The 17,827-nt window shown below is 36.7% G+C and overlaps 1 protein-coding gene across 1 annotated transcript in view; it reads left to right on the top strand.

The window, feature by feature from the left end:
• The window catches only part of LOC106960698 (FRAS1-related extracellular matrix protein 2-like), a 71,511-nt gene that overhangs the window by 22,061 nt on the left and 31,623 nt on the right, over positions 1-17,827 (top strand). The window contains exons 3-4 of the mRNA XM_015053924.1: positions 14,369-14,515; positions 17,080-17,310. Coding sequence (XP_014909410.1) covers positions 14,369-14,515; positions 17,080-17,310 — 378 coding nt within the window. The remainder of the gene's footprint in view (positions 1-14,368; positions 14,516-17,079; positions 17,311-17,827) is intronic.

Genomic DNA, 17,827 nt, shown 5'->3' with positions numbered 1-17,827 from the left:
AAAAACAAATAAAATTAAATAAAAACCCGTGTTTGATAAATTTTTTTTTTTTTTTTTTTTTTTTTTACCCAGCGCTTATTGGTTTTGGAAGCTTTTTTTCTATATGCAAATGAAAACATTGCTTTGTCGTATTTTAAAATATGTTTCATGTATTAAGCAGTTTTATGGGACAAAAACACAAGAAATCTGATTAGGGGAAAATACCGAATACCTTTTCACTGCACCATATATAATCATAAAAATACTTCCAAAACATCCAGCACAACATTTATTGTACTCAGTACACAGTTGAAGTTTTGCATTGTTGAATGCTTCGATCTGCCATCACTAATCTTTCTGTTTTTGTCACGGATGGGTAATAGAGAAACTTTAAGAAAAGCTAAACCCAAATCTTAAAACATGGAAACTGTGTAGAGTTTGAATGAACCCTTCCCCCATCAAGAAAACAGGAAGGTCTTACTGAAAGAAATTAACTAGACCAAGCAGGGGCTTATCTTAGTTTTCCAGCAGTTGAGCTGGGAGTGAAGAGTTACATATTAGCAAGCAAATAGGAAGATGGAAAAAAGAAAAAGAAGCAGAGGGTGCAGGTCTAGACAACTGGGCAGTCTCATACTGTGCTCCAATCATTCTTTAAATCCCCAAATAATTGGCTTATGCATAATAGTTACCACTAAAATGCTTTGAAGGTTATTACTGGTCAATTTTTTTAAAAAAAAGTTGAGGATTTTTGTGCCCGTCAGACTTTGTGAAAAAAATCCGTATGCTAAAAGCAGTCATTTAATTTTTTTTAATTTAAAGGGCATATAACATTTAATGTTTTGACTTAGATCCCATAATTGTTGTATTGATTTCCATGTCCTAAAAAGGCAAAAAGGTATGAAGGAAAAGAAGCAAACACCAGGCAGCCAGGAACACAGCCAAAACTTGGAATACCAAACATCAATGCACAACACAATGATCATTCAGGAGAAAAGTAGTTGTATCAAAGCGTGAACTCAGCTTAATTTCGAATCCATAAAGTGGAGATTTATGCTGCGATCTGTAAAGTGACCAGGAGGAAATCAGAAGAGTTGTTGTCTGAATGAAGTAGATTGGAGACCAAACAAACCGGCTCCTTACAAAGGATTTTAAAACAATGTGGGGAACCCAAGTAGTGAATGATTGCTTATAACAAGAATTCTAAACACTAAAAACACTGACATTTGGCAGCATTCAACTTGGACGTTAAAGTTTGTGCTCCAGTTCTGACCATCTCTGCTAAGTTTATTCCTGTGGCTGTCAGCTTGTTGGTTTTTCCAAACAAATCCATGATAAGAATACTTTATATAAGGTAATCATACAGGTATTGTGCAAGTCGTACTTTTTTCAGCATAACCAGTCCATGGTTTTACTTGTGATGGTTTAACTCCACCGCAGTAATTAAGTTGTTGTCATGTGGTATTTTATATTCTAGTCTAGCTCTAGAATATAGCTCCCAGGAAGAAATTAGACCCACAAATAATAAACAACTATTCCTCAGATGTATCAGTGATCTGGGTGTTGAGTCGTAAAAATAATCTTCTAGATTCTGCAAGGTGCAAATAGATGTATTTCAGCATGTACAGATACAGGCTGAATATTGCAATGAGACCACCCCATAATTGATGAACTCCATTGCGGCTTGTGTTTAAAGAAACAAAAGGGCAATCTCCTCCTCTCCCTCTATCTCTCATTTCATTATTATTACTCTATTGATATTCTGCAGCGTCCTATTTCATCTTTGATTCCACTATTTCCACTTCATCCCCCACATTATCCGGCCATTTCCACTTTTCAACTAATTTCTCAAATCTGTTAGCAGCTTCTGCTGCTCCCAAGACCCTCTCAGGAGCAGACATTCAACACCTGCTTGCTTAATTCACACACAAAAAGATACAGTAATTACATTCCAGATTCAAGCAAATAGTGGCATACGGGTAATGCACTCAAAGGAGAACATGCATTTCCAGGGTTATTCTCATGATTCACTAAACATTTTGAGGCTCTCTGACTGAATAAGTATGTCAATGTGTATATATTTTTTTACATCGATAAAAAAAAAGCCCTAAAAAGTCACTTTAACCCAATACTATGAATGTTCTAGCTGAAGGAAAAGCTTAAATTTTCTGACAGAATCTGCAGTCAAAGACAACACTGCTACAGCTACACCTGGGTAAAATAGAGGATTTTCTTTCCTGATAAATTTTATGGTCACAAACAACTGTTGTCGCCTGGTGGTCTGAGCTATCTGTCCTAGGGGAGACATAAACCGTGTTATGTCCTCTTCCATCAGCTTTGTCTTGTTGCCTCTCTTACATCCAGTTGTTTCATAATCCTGGGGCAACACATGTTTCTGAACCAGGCATATTTTTGATGGTTGAGGAGAATTCTGTCCTGTTTGCCTCTGCTTAGCTCAACCAGGTATTCAGTGGACTACTGTTAAAACTGTTTTTTTTTCTTTAAAAGGTAATCTATATTCTTACTTCTGCCAATATTTTGTTTTTCCAGATGTAATGTCAAAAAAATAAAAAATAAAACATGCAGGGATGGGAGTTGAACAATTTTTTTTTTTTGCAATACTTATTCCATTATAGATCTCACTTATCATTTTAATTCCTTATTGATAAAATAAAAATACAAATGGGTTTGGCTGCATGAACAGTTTTTACAATTGGCACGTCTGTTGTTTCAGAAAGAATTTGAAATCTTTCCAGACTTAAGGTGTCTCCAGTTGTAAAAAACACACCCTGTCAGATGTTTTGTATTATTTATTTTTGACCGTGTCATTTTACCCTGCCTCGATGAAAGGTTTAGCCAACGAGTGTGTGAGAGCTAGCCTCTGAACCAGCCTCCCTCTGACAGTCCTCATCAACTGAAGGTTTATATGAGTTGACGGAAGTCGCTAACATTAATGTAATTAACAGGATCTGGAGACGTTTAATGTTACTTTAGATATTTAAGGCAGAAGATGCTGTGTGCGTGAAGCTTTGATTTGAGAGTCACAGCTGTTACTAATCAACGTACATATGTGCAAATTAATTTCATGCTGTGTGGTCAAATACTTGAGCATGTTGAAGATGTTTCCTCCTTTTAAAGTATTGCAATTGGCCCTGGTATCGTATGTTTTTTTTTGTGTTTTTGTGAAATGTAGCCATTTTGGACTTCTTCTTCTGTGACGCTATCTTGGACATGTCTTCGACCAGAGCGTGTACAATATGGCATCACGCAAATACGTCTCACGTTATTGGAACCGTCAAGCGTAATCATTAGGTAGAAAGATTAACATTTCCAAGGAACTGACCTACTCAGATTCCCATCCCTCATACATGTTTTATTTTATAGTGCTTTCCTGGTTTTGACTAAAAAGGTGTTTTGTTTTGTTTTGTTTTTTGTCCAGAAAAGTGTGCTTTTAAAATAAATATTTGCTTTAAAAACCAAATAAAAAGCCACTCGAGGCTCATTAATGTTTTGTATTTGCTTTCAAAGGTTTCAACCCCAGTTTATGATGATATTATGCACTACAAATGAAAGATATTTTAAAGGGCATCCATTGTACCTTAAAGACTCATTTCGATTAAGGCATTCCATAATAGATTGGGAAATAAATGACATTACCATACTGGCATGTGAACTGCTGTGTTTGTTAAGAGGTTTTGCATTTTTTAGCAGTCTTGTTGTGAACAAGGTTTTATTGCATATTAAATTAGGTTGTGATGTTCAGATTAGCCCATGAAACAATAATGTAACTGTTTATCCATGTGAAAAACAAAATTGTTTGTTCAGCATCTCAGTGCCACACTAACAATAATTTATATGCACAGGCTGAAATAAAACAAACAAACAAAAAAAACAAAAAAACAATCTATGGCATAAAATGTTCCAAGCATCCCTAGATGTGCTTTTAACATGCCAGTGGAAATTTACATCCAAAGGTTTTTGTTCTGCTGCACAGACTAATCATCCGTCTAAGATTACAAGCAAGAGACAGTAACAACAGTAAATGCTTAGAAAATTTCATTCCTCTTTTCATGAATGCAGAACAGCATTCTTATCTTTAACGTGCAGGTTTTTGCTGTTCAGCTGGATGTCTCCTTTTCGCCAGCTGTAAACAAAGGACAAAGAGTCATCCAACACCTATTTAAGAATTACCATTTTATTTTCGCAAGGAGCATTTTCCTTTTCAGGCAAAAGCCCTTCCGCATGTTGGGGGATTTGCAAGTAACGACTGTGAAACGCAGCTGAAACATGTTCGTTCAAATGACTCCAGTGAAGGCCAACCTTGAGAACAGGCTCACCAAATTCCCAGCTTTATTAGTATGGTGCTCATGACTCTGTGGGACCGGGATGGGGTTTTTTATATTCTACGGCCTCACACTGTTGCTTTCAGCAAACAGTCCAGCATTATTCGGTCTGACAAGAGAGCAAACACTGTGCATTGAGGGGTCAAGAAATAGCTCGTCCTCTTTTGTCAGGTCCTCTCTTCCTGTATTCTCATGTTTCTTTGTTTTTCTTCCCCGCATTTCCACACATAGCCATGTTGCTTCTTATCGTCTTTCTTTTCCTCCTTGGTGAACCGTCACACCTTGAAAACATTAAGTTCAGCAATTTTTTTGTCTTCCTGATCTCATTCTCACAAACATTTTGAATAATATATGAAATGTCGGTTCATAAAATAGCTAAGGCCAACTACACACATATACTAAGATGTTTTTTAAAGATACATTTTTCCAACTCTTTTTCTCAAACAAGTGTATCCACACACAGCACAATTTAAAAAAATAAAATCTTTTCTTATAAGAAAAGTTGAAGTGCTGGCAGCCGTATGTGTCAGAGGAGTGTTGACTTATGTGTTTCTCTTAATAAAACATTCTTCAGTGCGGCAAAGTTCAGCCCACCCAGGGTAAAACTGTCTTCACAGTCCCAATACAAACAGGGAAAGTTAGAACTAGAAGTAACAGAATGTATTAGGCTGCCCTTTAATTCATCTGCATGTCTCTGTTGTATCTGTAACCTTGACTTAATCGCTGCCTGCAGCAGGCTCCCACACAAAAAAGACACAACTTCCCATAACTTAAGGTTTTATTGCAAGGGAAAATCATTCATTGCATTTTGAAATATTTAAAGTTACGGAAGAACCATACATTAAGCAGCAAGAGTAACAGATGGACAAAGAGACTGGAAAAATAAAAAATAAAAATAAAAAATGTGTTTAGCAGCTTGGACAGCGCTTCTGTGCGGATATATACACACAGAACAGACCTCTGTTTCACTGAGTGGTAGGTGATAAACTGTTACCAGTATCATAAAATAGATATAGCTTTCAAAATGCAATCCTTTTAAAACTGAAAAAAAAAAAAAAAAAAAAAATATGCAACATAATTTTTACTGTTCAAAATGCTGTTTTTACGCTAATACTAATAAACGAATCTTAAATAAAGTGCCTTATGGACCTGTGTTTCTGCCAGCCTTATGAATCACAGAGAAACACAGTACTACCCCTTCTCCACCCATTGCTGCACACTACCAGTCAGCTGGCTAAATGAAGTCTATTATGTTTCTCTTCTGTGTATAAAAGGCACATTTGGCCATTTGAAAACATTTGTATTTGCTATAATCATAAACATTTTCAGCATGGAAACGAAACAATCAGCAAACATCACACTTATAAAGGTGATTCCTCTTTTGAAAATACAGTTGCTAAGTTGTTTTTTTAAAAGCAATTTGATTGTTAATACCATGATACAATGAAACTGCTGTATTTTTGGTTTTATCATACCCTCGGAATCTCATACCGACACATATCTAGTGCTTAACTGTGTTTTTATGAAGAAAACATGTAAAATATTCTGCTACTAACGTACTAATCCTGGCTGTTGCTTTGCCAGCTGCAGTGAAATTCTATACCATATTGCTATTTGATAAATAGTCAAATTTTACAAATAAAACAAATCAATGTAAGTAAGAATGTGTATTGTGTTAAACATTTTTTGAAGAAAAAAACATATTAGCTTAAATCTATAGAAAAAAAAAATCATTAAACACAGATGTTTTCTTGTAAATAAATCAGTTATTTCTGTTTTAAGCCAAACCTTAAGGGGATTGAAATGGGAATTCATTTGAACCATTTAAAATTACTGTGTTTTTTTTTTTTTTGCTCAAAGGCTGGGAGCGATTTGTCTTTTTCTCTCCTGTGTTTTTTAGTGGTGTGCGAATGGTTTGCCACAGCTGCTTGAGCAACCTGTGTGTTCATCCCATAAATAATTGACTGGTAAGAAGTGAGAAACTAAATCCACAATGACCTTTATGTGAGTGCTGAAAAAAGCCCTGTAGCTGCTAATTCAGCCTTTTGTTGGTACTCCCTTTTATATTGAGACTTGAGGCTTTTGCTTTTTAAACCTTGCGGTTCACTGTTAATTAAGACACTCGAGGCTGTATCCTCTTTGATTGACAGGAATGTTAGTCAAGGACAATCAAGGAGTACTTTTTTCAGACTTTTTCTACCAATTCAAAGATAACGAGGCCTTTAACGTTTGTTTTTTGTTTTTTTTTATAGCTATTTAATTTTTTAAAGACCCTTTATTTACAGCCTCTCTTTTCTAACCTGTTTATCTACAGGTTTTTAAGTGCACTTGTCACTAAAATGATACAAGATGTGCCTTTAATTATAAATTCAAATTCTTTCCAGAGTTTATAGTAATTATGACGTTGCCAAATGATCGGATCTTCCTGCTTGTGGAGGCTTGATCAGGAAGAGGTCCTGATCTTTAGTACGTGACAGGGCATCTTCTGTACTTTGCGGGAAAACAGCAAACCAAGCAGAACCCTGAATTGTCTGACAACTGTTTGCTAAATTATCATTCAAAGGTTGCCTAGGTAAACATAAATCCAGCCTACAATAAATAATTTGTTCTTAAAAATCCATCAGGTGTGTATGTAGACTTGTATAATCTTATTAAATAATTATCACCCTTTGAAAAGTCAGTAAGCACGCTTTGAGTTATATTTTCAAAAAGAAATATTCCTTTGCATCCGTCAAACCAAATGTAATTAGTGTTTTCATGACTGTTACAGAAGTGTTGCTTTGCTATACACAGCTGACGTCATAGCGCTGTGTGAGGACACTGAACCTTAAATCAGGTTCCCAGGACGCGAGTGACCTTTACGTGTAATCAAATTGAACAGTGCTTCCTCTGCTGTGTTTTTCTCTCAGACCACAAATAAAAAGGGGTTTCATTAAAAAAAAAAAAAAAGAAGAGCTTTCTGGACTCCTCTTTGCCTCAGTAGACATTCGAGAGGCTCCTACTTTGTGACCAAAAGGGACAGTCACAGTGTGGTTTCCACAGCAACCTCGAGTCACAGTTAGAAAACAAAATGTATGAATGGCAATGCTTTTGTTTGTTTTGTTTGTTTGTTTTTAATTTCTTTTTTTTTTGTCAATCATTTCTAGCTTAGATTGAGTTATTTGTTAAAATTCTTGTGAAATCATGTTAATTTTTATCTTTCTTTTTATGGAGGCATATTACTGCACATGTCTCTACATGTTAGAAAAATGGATAGGGCTTTTTGAAACCTCAAGACCTGTCATTTAGTCAATGTTTTAAAAGTATATGTGTCACTTTTGATCTTCATATGTTTGGAATGGTGCATGTGTAACTGGATCAAAGGTATGAAATTCATTGTTGTGTCAGGATGGTGTTACTTTCAGCAGAACACCATCTCATTTAAGAATAAACTGACCATCTGAAACTACAAAGTACATATTCCAAGTGTCAGCTGATGGTCTGATAATAAGTGGGTGATTTAATCAGAAAGCATAGCAAGTTGTCAGTTTTACTTCAGCTTCAAGCATCCAGCATGCTGAGGTGAGTGAATCTCAATCAGTGAAGACAACATGGCACAGCAAGAGATTCAGTGATGTCATTATCGAGTCCTTTTCACAACATTTCAAGGATGTTTGCATCAGTTCTCTAGGAGTGGTGCACAAGTGTAGTGTTTTTCAGCTCATGGCCTCATGGCACTCAGTTTTAGCTGAGTATCAAATTATGTATGATATTGTCAGATTCATAGTAAGGTGGTATCAGGTCTTTCTAGGCAATTTATATGAAAGTCAGATAAGCAGTGGTATGGCAGGGGTCTTAGTTTTATTTTGTTCTTCTGTTTCCTGACCCACATTGTCCTTTTCAGATATGGGTAGATTACGGTCCATACCTGCTATTTTTACGCCAGAGTCGGAGCATTGCCAGCACAAATGAGTTTATCACTTTCAACAATTTATTAGTTATATTCTCTTCATCAACAAAAGCATAACTAGACATCACATCCCACATTTAGAATGATCGCCAATAGTTTAATCACTTGTGTATTTGTTTTTTGAGATGGTAATCTCACAGGATTTTCCTGCTGAGAGCAAACCTCTTCTTGCCTTAAGCTTTGATGGGATCTTTGACCCAGCACTTTTGTTCAGAAGCACCTCTGGCCTTCCTCTTGGGCTCCACAAATGTTGCCTGAGAGTGACCACAGTCCCAGAACGGCCATGGTAGCAGAATGGGTTCTGTGGAGAGGTCAGATTTACTGCAGAGAAGTTCCCTGAGAGGGTACAAAAAGGTCTAGGGCTTGTGAAATAATAACTGTGCTAAATCTTTCGAGCCGTAGCCAACTCTCCACTTGTGACTCCAGAGACAAGGCTTAGGGTGATTAGACCATATCATGCTTTCTCTCTCTGCTTGGCCATGTGTTTTCCCCTTCAACAGGATTATTATATCCACTTTCCCTTAATTGGAGAGGCATAGAATATGCTGGTATAGTCTGGTACACTGAGGGAGAGGTCATGAAATAGACATGCTATACCTAAATGTTCAGATGAAGATGAAGAAACATGTTTTCTATGACAGGAATGCATTCATTTCATAAATCAAAGCCATGCAGAGATTCTTTCCCTATTAAAATGTTCTTTAAATCTATGTATTTCCAAAGCAATATTGTTCTTCCAACAAAAGTAAAATTGAAAAAATAAATAAATAAACAAAAAAAAACAAAAAAAAAAAACAAAGATTTGAAATATCTACCAACATTTGACATGCTGCACAGTTAAACAGATTAGAGTCTCCATGGCAAATATATTAACAGAAGACAAAGTACAGCGAAAGCAGATTTTCAAATCATATGAAATCCTCCCATGTAATAAGTAAAGTTTTTCCTTTTAGCATACTTTAACTTGCAATTCTATACAGCAGGTTATATAGTGACTTATATAACCCGAGAGTTTAAAAAGTTACCTTTTCAAAACTTTTACCCTTGCATTGGTTATACTTTTTGAAGTATTTTTAACAACAAAGAGTGACAGCTAAGGTGAGTTTTTTTCCAGCTATATAAGGATTTAGTTATCCAATACCACCTGTCCCTCAGTCATTACATATTAATTTCATACCTTTTTGTTTTAAATACTACATGAATGTATGACAAGTTGGAGAATTGATACCAACTCATAATATACAGATACAATATATAGGAAATAAGCATTGTTTTAAATTGAATAGTTGGATTTTTGTGAGTGAATTCCTGTAAGCCTTTTTGCTGTTTGTATTCATAAAAGACGAATCCTTGCTTGTAATTTGTCTAGTGTACGTTGAGTTACTTAAATGTTTCAGTGCATCTATTTAAAATAAGTTGTTTAATAATAAAGTTGTTTCCTCAAGTTCAGTTTAATGATAACAAAGAAATAGCTGACGTAAAGACTCACTTGGAGCTATTAGTAATATAAAGCGTATGCTTTACTAAGGCTCAGATTTTATGTGTTTATTAATAATTAAAGGCCTTCTAAAGTAAAATCATCTTGCTGCTTTTACTGCCAATTTAGTCTCTTTTTATTGCTCATTAATAAATAACATTACTACGGCATACTGGATAGTAGTTTTTGTGCAAGCTAGTGTTTGTGCAGCTTTAAGTTGCTTTCTATTTAGAAGGATCAGACAGAGTATGTTTGAAAATTAATGGGGAATGAATGATACATGCGTATTTTTAGGTGTGTCGTCATTTAATCAGCATTTACAGGTTGGTACCCGTTTATAGAGTGTGAGCGCTGCGATGCTATCTCTGTAGGCAAATGGCTGCCTGTCTGTCTGCCCTGCTGAATTAACAGATGGGGGTTCATGGGGCATTGCCGTTATACAATGCTTGATGGTACCCAAATAAGGCCTGACTGCAACATGTATGTAGGGAGGAGACGGGGGGCTCTACGTTGGCAGAGTCAGGCCTCTCACATTCTTTAACCTCTCTGAAAAGCCTTCTGTCTCTCATCACACAACCACCACCATGTGAGCAGAGAGAAGTTGGACAGCTAAATAGACTGTTCATTTATTTGAAAAAAAAAAAAAAGGTTAAGGTACAAGTGGTGAAAAATAACGTTTTGAAATTTGCTGAAAAACCTTGAATAAACCAGTCAGACAAATCAGTTGATTGAACTAATAAAGTGTTCTCTGTAGAAATTTATATATTGAATAACAATTTTTAACGTCTGTCAAGCACAAGTCAACAAAATGCAGTTCAGCAAAAAGGAGTGAAAAGAAGGGATTTTGATGTAGTTCAGCGCTTTAAGGCCGAGTTAAAGATTAACTCTGTTGTGTTCCTTGGGGCCTCTTTGAAGTGGACTTACTCCAGCCCCTTCTTATCTTAATTAGAAAGAAATTTGGAGGAGTGAAGTGGTTCTTTCGAAACTGGCACCTCCACTTCCGCAGTTCCTTGAAGTCTGTACTAATGTAGTTTTACCAGATTGAAGTGTTTTTCTTATGGTATAAAACTGTTTTATGTATACTTGCTTCTGTGCAGTTTCTTGTGTTCCTAACTGGTCCTAACATCTAAATTGACACAACTATTGATACCTAATTGAGACCTATTTTATCTAAAGCACATTCACAGAGTGTTGTTTTTGGTCAAAGTGTTTTGCCTGTTCACCCGTTTCAATAAGTGACGTTCATTTCACACCAGTAAAACTGAATAAATCCACTTTGATTGTTTATTGCCGAAGCAATCTGTATTGGCCCTCTATCTCAGTCCCAAATTGTACTATTCCTGGTTCATTTATCAGTTTTTCTTTCAATAAAATAGAGATCACCAACATTATGCTTCAGTTTGCATATCGATTCTGTCACTGCCTAATATTTACTTCCTGGCCATTAAGATGGAGGTTTTAAAATTATTTCAAATTTTTTTTTTCTTTTTTTTTTTTTTTTTTTTTTTTTTTTTACAATTTCCACCATTTTCTGTGCACTTTAGCACTTGACAGTAAATATTCTTTTTTCCAAAGTCTTCCAATACATTGCTTAATTTCCAAACTCCTCTCAGTAAATGGTTTATAAAGCTGAGGAGTCAAGATCTCTCCTGAGTTATTACTGTAACGATCCAACACAACCTATGCTTCTCTAAATGTTTGCACAGAACCTGGAGCAGATAGATGTGTGTGGCATTTCTCTCTCAACACTAAGATATCTCCAAAAAAGGCCAGGCTGAGCAAGCTGAGTAACCACTCTGCAGCCAACAGACTGTCCACTGACAGTCTGGCCAATCTGAGAAATAAATCTGTTCATACATCTAAAATATGTGTTTATTTGGAATTCATGACTGAACTATATAATACAATATCCAACTTTCTGGCTGTAAACCTGAACTTCAAAAACAATCCAAAATATGAAGTCTTAATTCAGTATCCAACTAGGACAAGTCGGATATTCCTTCCAATAATGTGTCTGTTCCATTGCTGACATTTGATGGGATCTTTTCCAACTCTAGTCTTTGGAATCTGAAAATGCACCAAGGGAGGGATTGACAACTTTTGATGGGAGTTTTAGAGTTTTAGGGTTTTGGGTGCAATCAGTAGCAATCAAAACATAGTATGAGCAAATTTAAGTCAGAATGCTACACTGTGTTAAACACAAAACTGAATGATTTGTTGCATTGATGCTTAAAAGACTGTTTAAAAGACTGTTCTTACAATGACATCCAGTTTAAGCAGCTCCTATTGACACCAATATCCTGTTTTTATACACTACGTTGTGTTTGGTCAGAAAACTGTGGATTGTTTTTGTTTTAAAACGAGAACATACCTCTTTGAACCTCAGTTTCATGAACAAATTATGTCCTTGCTGTCATATAAGTACGTTTTTGTAGCATAAAATTCATTGCCATAAACAAGACGGCTTATCGTTGCATTGGGACATTCTCAGCATATGCGACTGACAACAACTTAGATAGTTTTTCTTTAAAGATGTTCTAAGTTTAAAATCATGGCCAAGATACCAGACAGATGGCCAAGTCTTACATTTTTGTTGCCTTGGTGAGGGACAGGCTCAACAGCTTAGGGATCACACATGCAGTGTTTACCACTGGCATCAGTGCCACACTGCTGGCCTTAATCCAAGTGGTGCGCTGAGGTCCTGTCATACAAAGGTCACCTGTCTTCAGAAGAATGATGTGGAACACACAGGAAGGAAAAATCCTGCTCTGTGGTAGACCTTAGGAAGGCATGACTCATGCAATGATTGTAGTGTCTTTTTACCAGCTTCTGTAATTGAATACAGCTCATTCTGCATGTGCCTTTTTCAGCTAAAACATTAAAGATGAAACGGGGAATCTTGCTTTTTTTTGTATTTTATTTTATTTAAAATGTGTGTCTCAATGTGTGTTGCAAAAACCTTAAAAGTCGAGAGAGTCATTGCTCTTGTGTGATCATACACTGTTGCACAGGTGCTGGGAAGTTTTTATTACAGGTTCAGGCGCACGCACACACACACACACACACACACACACACACACACACACACACACACTTGTTTATATTTCTATCTATATCAGGACTTTGTGTTGACTTCCATTCAATTTAGTAACTGCATTTATGCCTAACCCAGACATTTTACTTAATCCTAACTATTACTAGTATATTCTTACCCCTAAGCTTCACCAAAACTCAATTCACACCTTAATGCTAAATATAACCTCTGAGCCTAAACAACGAGGCCCACCTCATATTGACAGGATTAGGAACAGGCTTTGATCTCCACAAGACACATTGGTCTTCAGAAGGTTAGTAAATATGCCAGAAGTGGTCCTAAGAAGAATAGCTAAATAAGTACACACACACACACACACACACACACACACACACACACCTACACACACACACACACACACATATATATATCATGTCAGGACTTTGCATTGACTTCCATTCATTTTCCCTTCATTTCCATAACCTAACCCAGACTTTCACCTTAAACTGAACCACTACCAGAACATTCCTAATCCTAACCCTAATCTTAAACCTAATCCCTTACCCAAAAACAGTATTTTTCCTAAAGGGGGCCTTATAAGATCTTACAAGGTGGGAATGCTAAGACACACACGTACACACACAAACTCCCACATACATCCTAACCTCCCCCTCACACATAATACAACACCCATGGTGAAAGTGTAATGGCTCTACGGCGCTTAAAGAGAAAAGGAAATGAACGCAGCGAAGTGGTCGGCTGGAGGTGACAGATTTACTGACCATAACAATACGGGTGGTGCTGTGCAGAGACTTTCACTTGTGCCCAACATAAACAGCAGCAGCACTCTGAATTCTTTCTGCATTGTTCCTGAACCCTCCTGGCAGTTTTGCTTTTATCCCACCACTTTCTGTACAGTTAGCTGCTTAGTGGATCACTCATCTGAATCTCTCATGGCTCCTTCCTAATAGGAGAAGCCAGCAGGTCTTACTGTGCAAGCTTTAGCTTTTATCAACCTTTGCCATTATTTACGCTGTTAGCTACTCCTGTTGCAATTAAAATATCAAAGTCTGATGCAGTTACTTTCTGCGTCACTGTGTGTGCTTGTTCCAGCGTTTTCTGGTGGAGTTTGTGTGTCCGTGCACGTTTGATGTCTGTTTTTGTGCCCGTGCTTTGAGTCTTTATGGTCAAATGGTAGCACTCTTGCCCTTCGGTGTTTTGAGCTTATAGTCTTTGAATAGAACTTCAAAAGGGAAGAATAAAACATCTCAGTTCAGCCAGAAAACAGACACCCTTCATCTTAATTAGAAATAAAGCAATTAGATTGCGCAAACTTTGTTCCTTTGACATACGGGTTTTGCACGCCGCACACCTCCCACTGAGTCCTGGCTAAGACTCAAAATCAACTTCCTAAGATGTCAAAAAAATCACTCTAATAAGGGATATTAAATTTTTGCTCCAAACTAAAAACAACCACCGTGTTCATTTCAAAAATATATTTTGAATGCTCAGTCCTGGCTAGGTTATCTGACTATGTTTTCTTTTGCAGCTTTGTAAACTAAAGAACCTTCTTTCATTTGTATGTGCAGGAGGCAACAAGCTGAGAAACCAGCAGTTCAGGCTAAATTGGGCTTGGATTTCCTTGGAAAAGGAACACTATGTGGTGAACGAGGAGGTCAAGTTCCTGGAGGTGGTGCTGAAACGTCGTGGTTACCTGGGAGAGACTTCGTTTGTCAGTAAGTGGATTTTTTTCCTCAACCTGCCTTTTTTGGTAGTACAAAATCATATCAATGCAATGAAAATTGTGGTCCTCAGATTTTATTTTACGACCATAACTTAAGATTCTAACAAAGAAGATATTGTTTGGCAAGCCATTATATTGAAAGACAAGCAGACCCTTTGATATATTTTGGGACAAAAGTAAGACTTGCTCAGAGATTCAGTAGGGTCACTCGGGTTACGACCTTCAACCTCTCTCCTCTGGCCAGTGTTTGTGTTTCAATCAGACAAAAGCAAAGGACAATCCCATAATAGCTGTGCGTTCACATACATAAGGCCTAAGTTAGTGACTATAAAGGATGAACTCAAACCGGGAATTTACTAGAACAAAACAATTTTTAAATCTTGTTTGTTCAAAGTCTCAAATTCTTGCTACTGGTGCCATTTTTTATTGTAATTAAAATGGCTTCTTGCTAAAGGTTAACCTGTTTCAGCTGGTTTTATATTTTATTTTCTAATGGCCCCAGAACTAATAGTAAAACATAAAATGTAAATGTTACAAAACATTCTGGTCTGCCTTTGACTATGCGTGTATGCTCACAGATGCTTTTGAATTTTTTAAAAGTTTCGTCTTTTAGTTTGACTCATAGTCTATTGCTTCTTCCTTTAAAGGTGCCAAAAGCTTTTATTGGGCCATTTTCTTACAAACATAAAATGAGTACATCTTTTTTCTCTAGACATCGGGTTTCTTCTGTATCAATAAATTTTAACTCGTCATTTTCACCATCAATGCTGAGTTTTTGTTCAGAAATACCGTAGAGAAAAATCTTATAGATCAGTAAAGTCTGCATTATTATAACATCTCTTGCAAAAACAAAAACGATCTTTGATTTCATATGCAAAAAAATCAAAGTGCTGCCATGACTTTCTCACTGCTCGCTGAGAAAGTTTCTCATAAAAAAACCTTTTCATGAAAACTTAGGATAGCTTAATTTGACTTGCCATGCCAAACTTTGATCAAAGAATGCCCCCAGTGGTGGGCTATTGCCTCACTGCTCTGTGTACACAGTGAGGGCTGCACCAGTTTGGAGGCTACAGTTAGCCCACCTGCCACGAATCCTTAGAAAACTGCTGTGATCAGGGCCATTCATTGCAGGCCTCGTGTGGGGCATAGAATTCAAGCAAATTATATTTTCTCCTCTCATGGCTCTTTGAAGACTGGGGATCTTTTAAGCCCCATTGAGTGTGACTGTTTTATCTCGGCGTAGACGTGCAGAGGCATTTTCCCACTATCTCCGCTTGCATATCAAAGTCCAGTCTCATTTTCATCAAATACTGAAACCGCAGTTTATAAGAATTTGCTAACTTTGCAATCCTCAACCTGAAAGTTATTGGATGTATTGTTGTATTTACAAAGTAATTATAGTTTTCATCGCCTTTTTTTTGTCTGCAGTGTTTCACATTTTTAATGTACAGCTACCTAACGTCTTTACATGTTTTTTTTGTTGTTGCTGCTGCTGCGTGCAGTCATGCTTATTGTCTTTTTTTTTCCCAAAGCTCTGATGCATGTTATGTAGTCAGTTAGCAAAGACAATGGAGGCGTTGTGTGACACTTCACTGGCCTCAGTGCTCCGACCCAGCAGGAATCATGCCAGAGTCACTGCTATGGTGACTACCAGTATACAGCCACACAGTGGGCATGCAAAAGGTCAGAAACTGCATGGTGGACTAAGACCATTTTTGCTGAGATCAGGCTGGTATCTATTTTTTGATTTTCTTCCTGCCAGGATGATTAAAAAATTGTTCAGATGAAAAATGTATCCCCCTTATCAGTTTTTTGGATTTCATAACTCAGCCAGTCATATTGGTCATCAAATATCAACTCAGTCTGATAACATAGTATCATCATTTTCATTTGAATAATAAAAAAAATATGTGATTTCTAGTTTTTAGGACTATTGTTTAATCAGAAAAACTGGGCAATAGCTTACAAAAAAAAAAAAAACTATCGAGGAAAAAATGAGTTGCATATCAAATAGTTAACTTCTTCTTGTTACTACTAAACAAGTAAAATAATTCCACTATTTTCAAAAGTTGTCTGCTGCTTTTACAAGAAAGAAATCTGATCAAAGAGCAAAATGTTATCAAAATATGACTTGTTCACTGGTCTACTTCGGAGTTTTGTCAGGCAGAGAGATTAGAATTTGAAAAATAGTAAAGAAAAAGCAAAGTTCCAAGGTTATAAAACACCAGAGAATCCACCCAGATTAAACTTTACAACAGCTTATTAAATAAGCTAAACCCTTTTGATCCTTTGTTTTTTCCCATAAAGTATACTCTATTAAAATTCTACATGGCTTTCATGTAGACCGAACAACACAACAACAGTTTAGTAGCTCACAAACACATCCTGTATCTAAACTAAGAGTAAATTTTGCCTAAATCATAAAATCCAGTTGGCACAGTAAAGTAGGCAAAAGAGCACAAAGCCTCTGAAGGTGAAATGTGAAGATTAAAAATTCACACACATAGATTGTAGAATATGATAATAAAAAAAAGAAAATCCACATCTTTCTTTAAGGCATCGGCACAAAGGATAATACTGCAGTGAAGGACAAAGACTTCCGTGGGAAGGCTCAGAAGCAGGTGCAGTTCAACCCAGGCCAGACCGCAGCCACCTGGAAAGTCAGAATCCTGTCAGACAGCGAGTATGAGGTGTCAGAAACCTTCCAAATTGTCCTGTCCGACCCGGTGATGGCTGCTCTCGAATTCCCAGAGGTTGCTACAGTGGAGATCCTGGACCCAGATGACGGTTAGTTACTATTTTGCTCAAAAATATGTTTGCAGCTTAACTCATGGTGGTTTAAAGAGTCACATCTACTGCTGCAGTTGTCTTTAATTTCTACTAAGCTCTTGTATGGTTTTGAAGCACACCTAAAAGTTTATTTTAACAGGCAAAGATGTCAGTTATGGTTTTTGAAGAAGTGGCAACAAAAAAACAAAATTACCACACGCTGTTTTTCTGACAAGCAGTATGTTCTAATAGGTACTGTACGAAAATGGTTAAACTAGCAATTTTCTCATAGTTTGTTTGTCTTTTAAGTAGTAGAGAGCTCGGTTTAAAAAAAAAAAAAAATCCCTCAACCCTTATCAAAGCTAGCTTCATGTTTGGATTTGATCATGGAAATTCATCTTTCATCTGCCTGAGGGCATCAGAGCTCTATAAATACAGCGCTAATCCAGAAGATAAAAGAGGGCTGACAAAGTAAAAATACTGAGCACTACCGTATTATGAAGGCTGGTGCAGGTTCTAATTTTAGACAAGTACG

This window comes from Poecilia latipinna, unplaced genomic scaffold, assembly GCF_001443285.1.
Source record: "Poecilia latipinna isolate Pla-1442-1.1 unplaced genomic scaffold, P_latipinna-1.0 Scaffold1214, whole genome shotgun sequence".
NCBI lineage: Eukaryota > Metazoa > Chordata > Actinopteri > Cyprinodontiformes > Poeciliidae > Poecilia > Poecilia latipinna.
The sequence above is the reverse complement of the archived record's forward strand: the minus strand, read 5'-3'. Positions and strand labels throughout refer to the sequence as shown.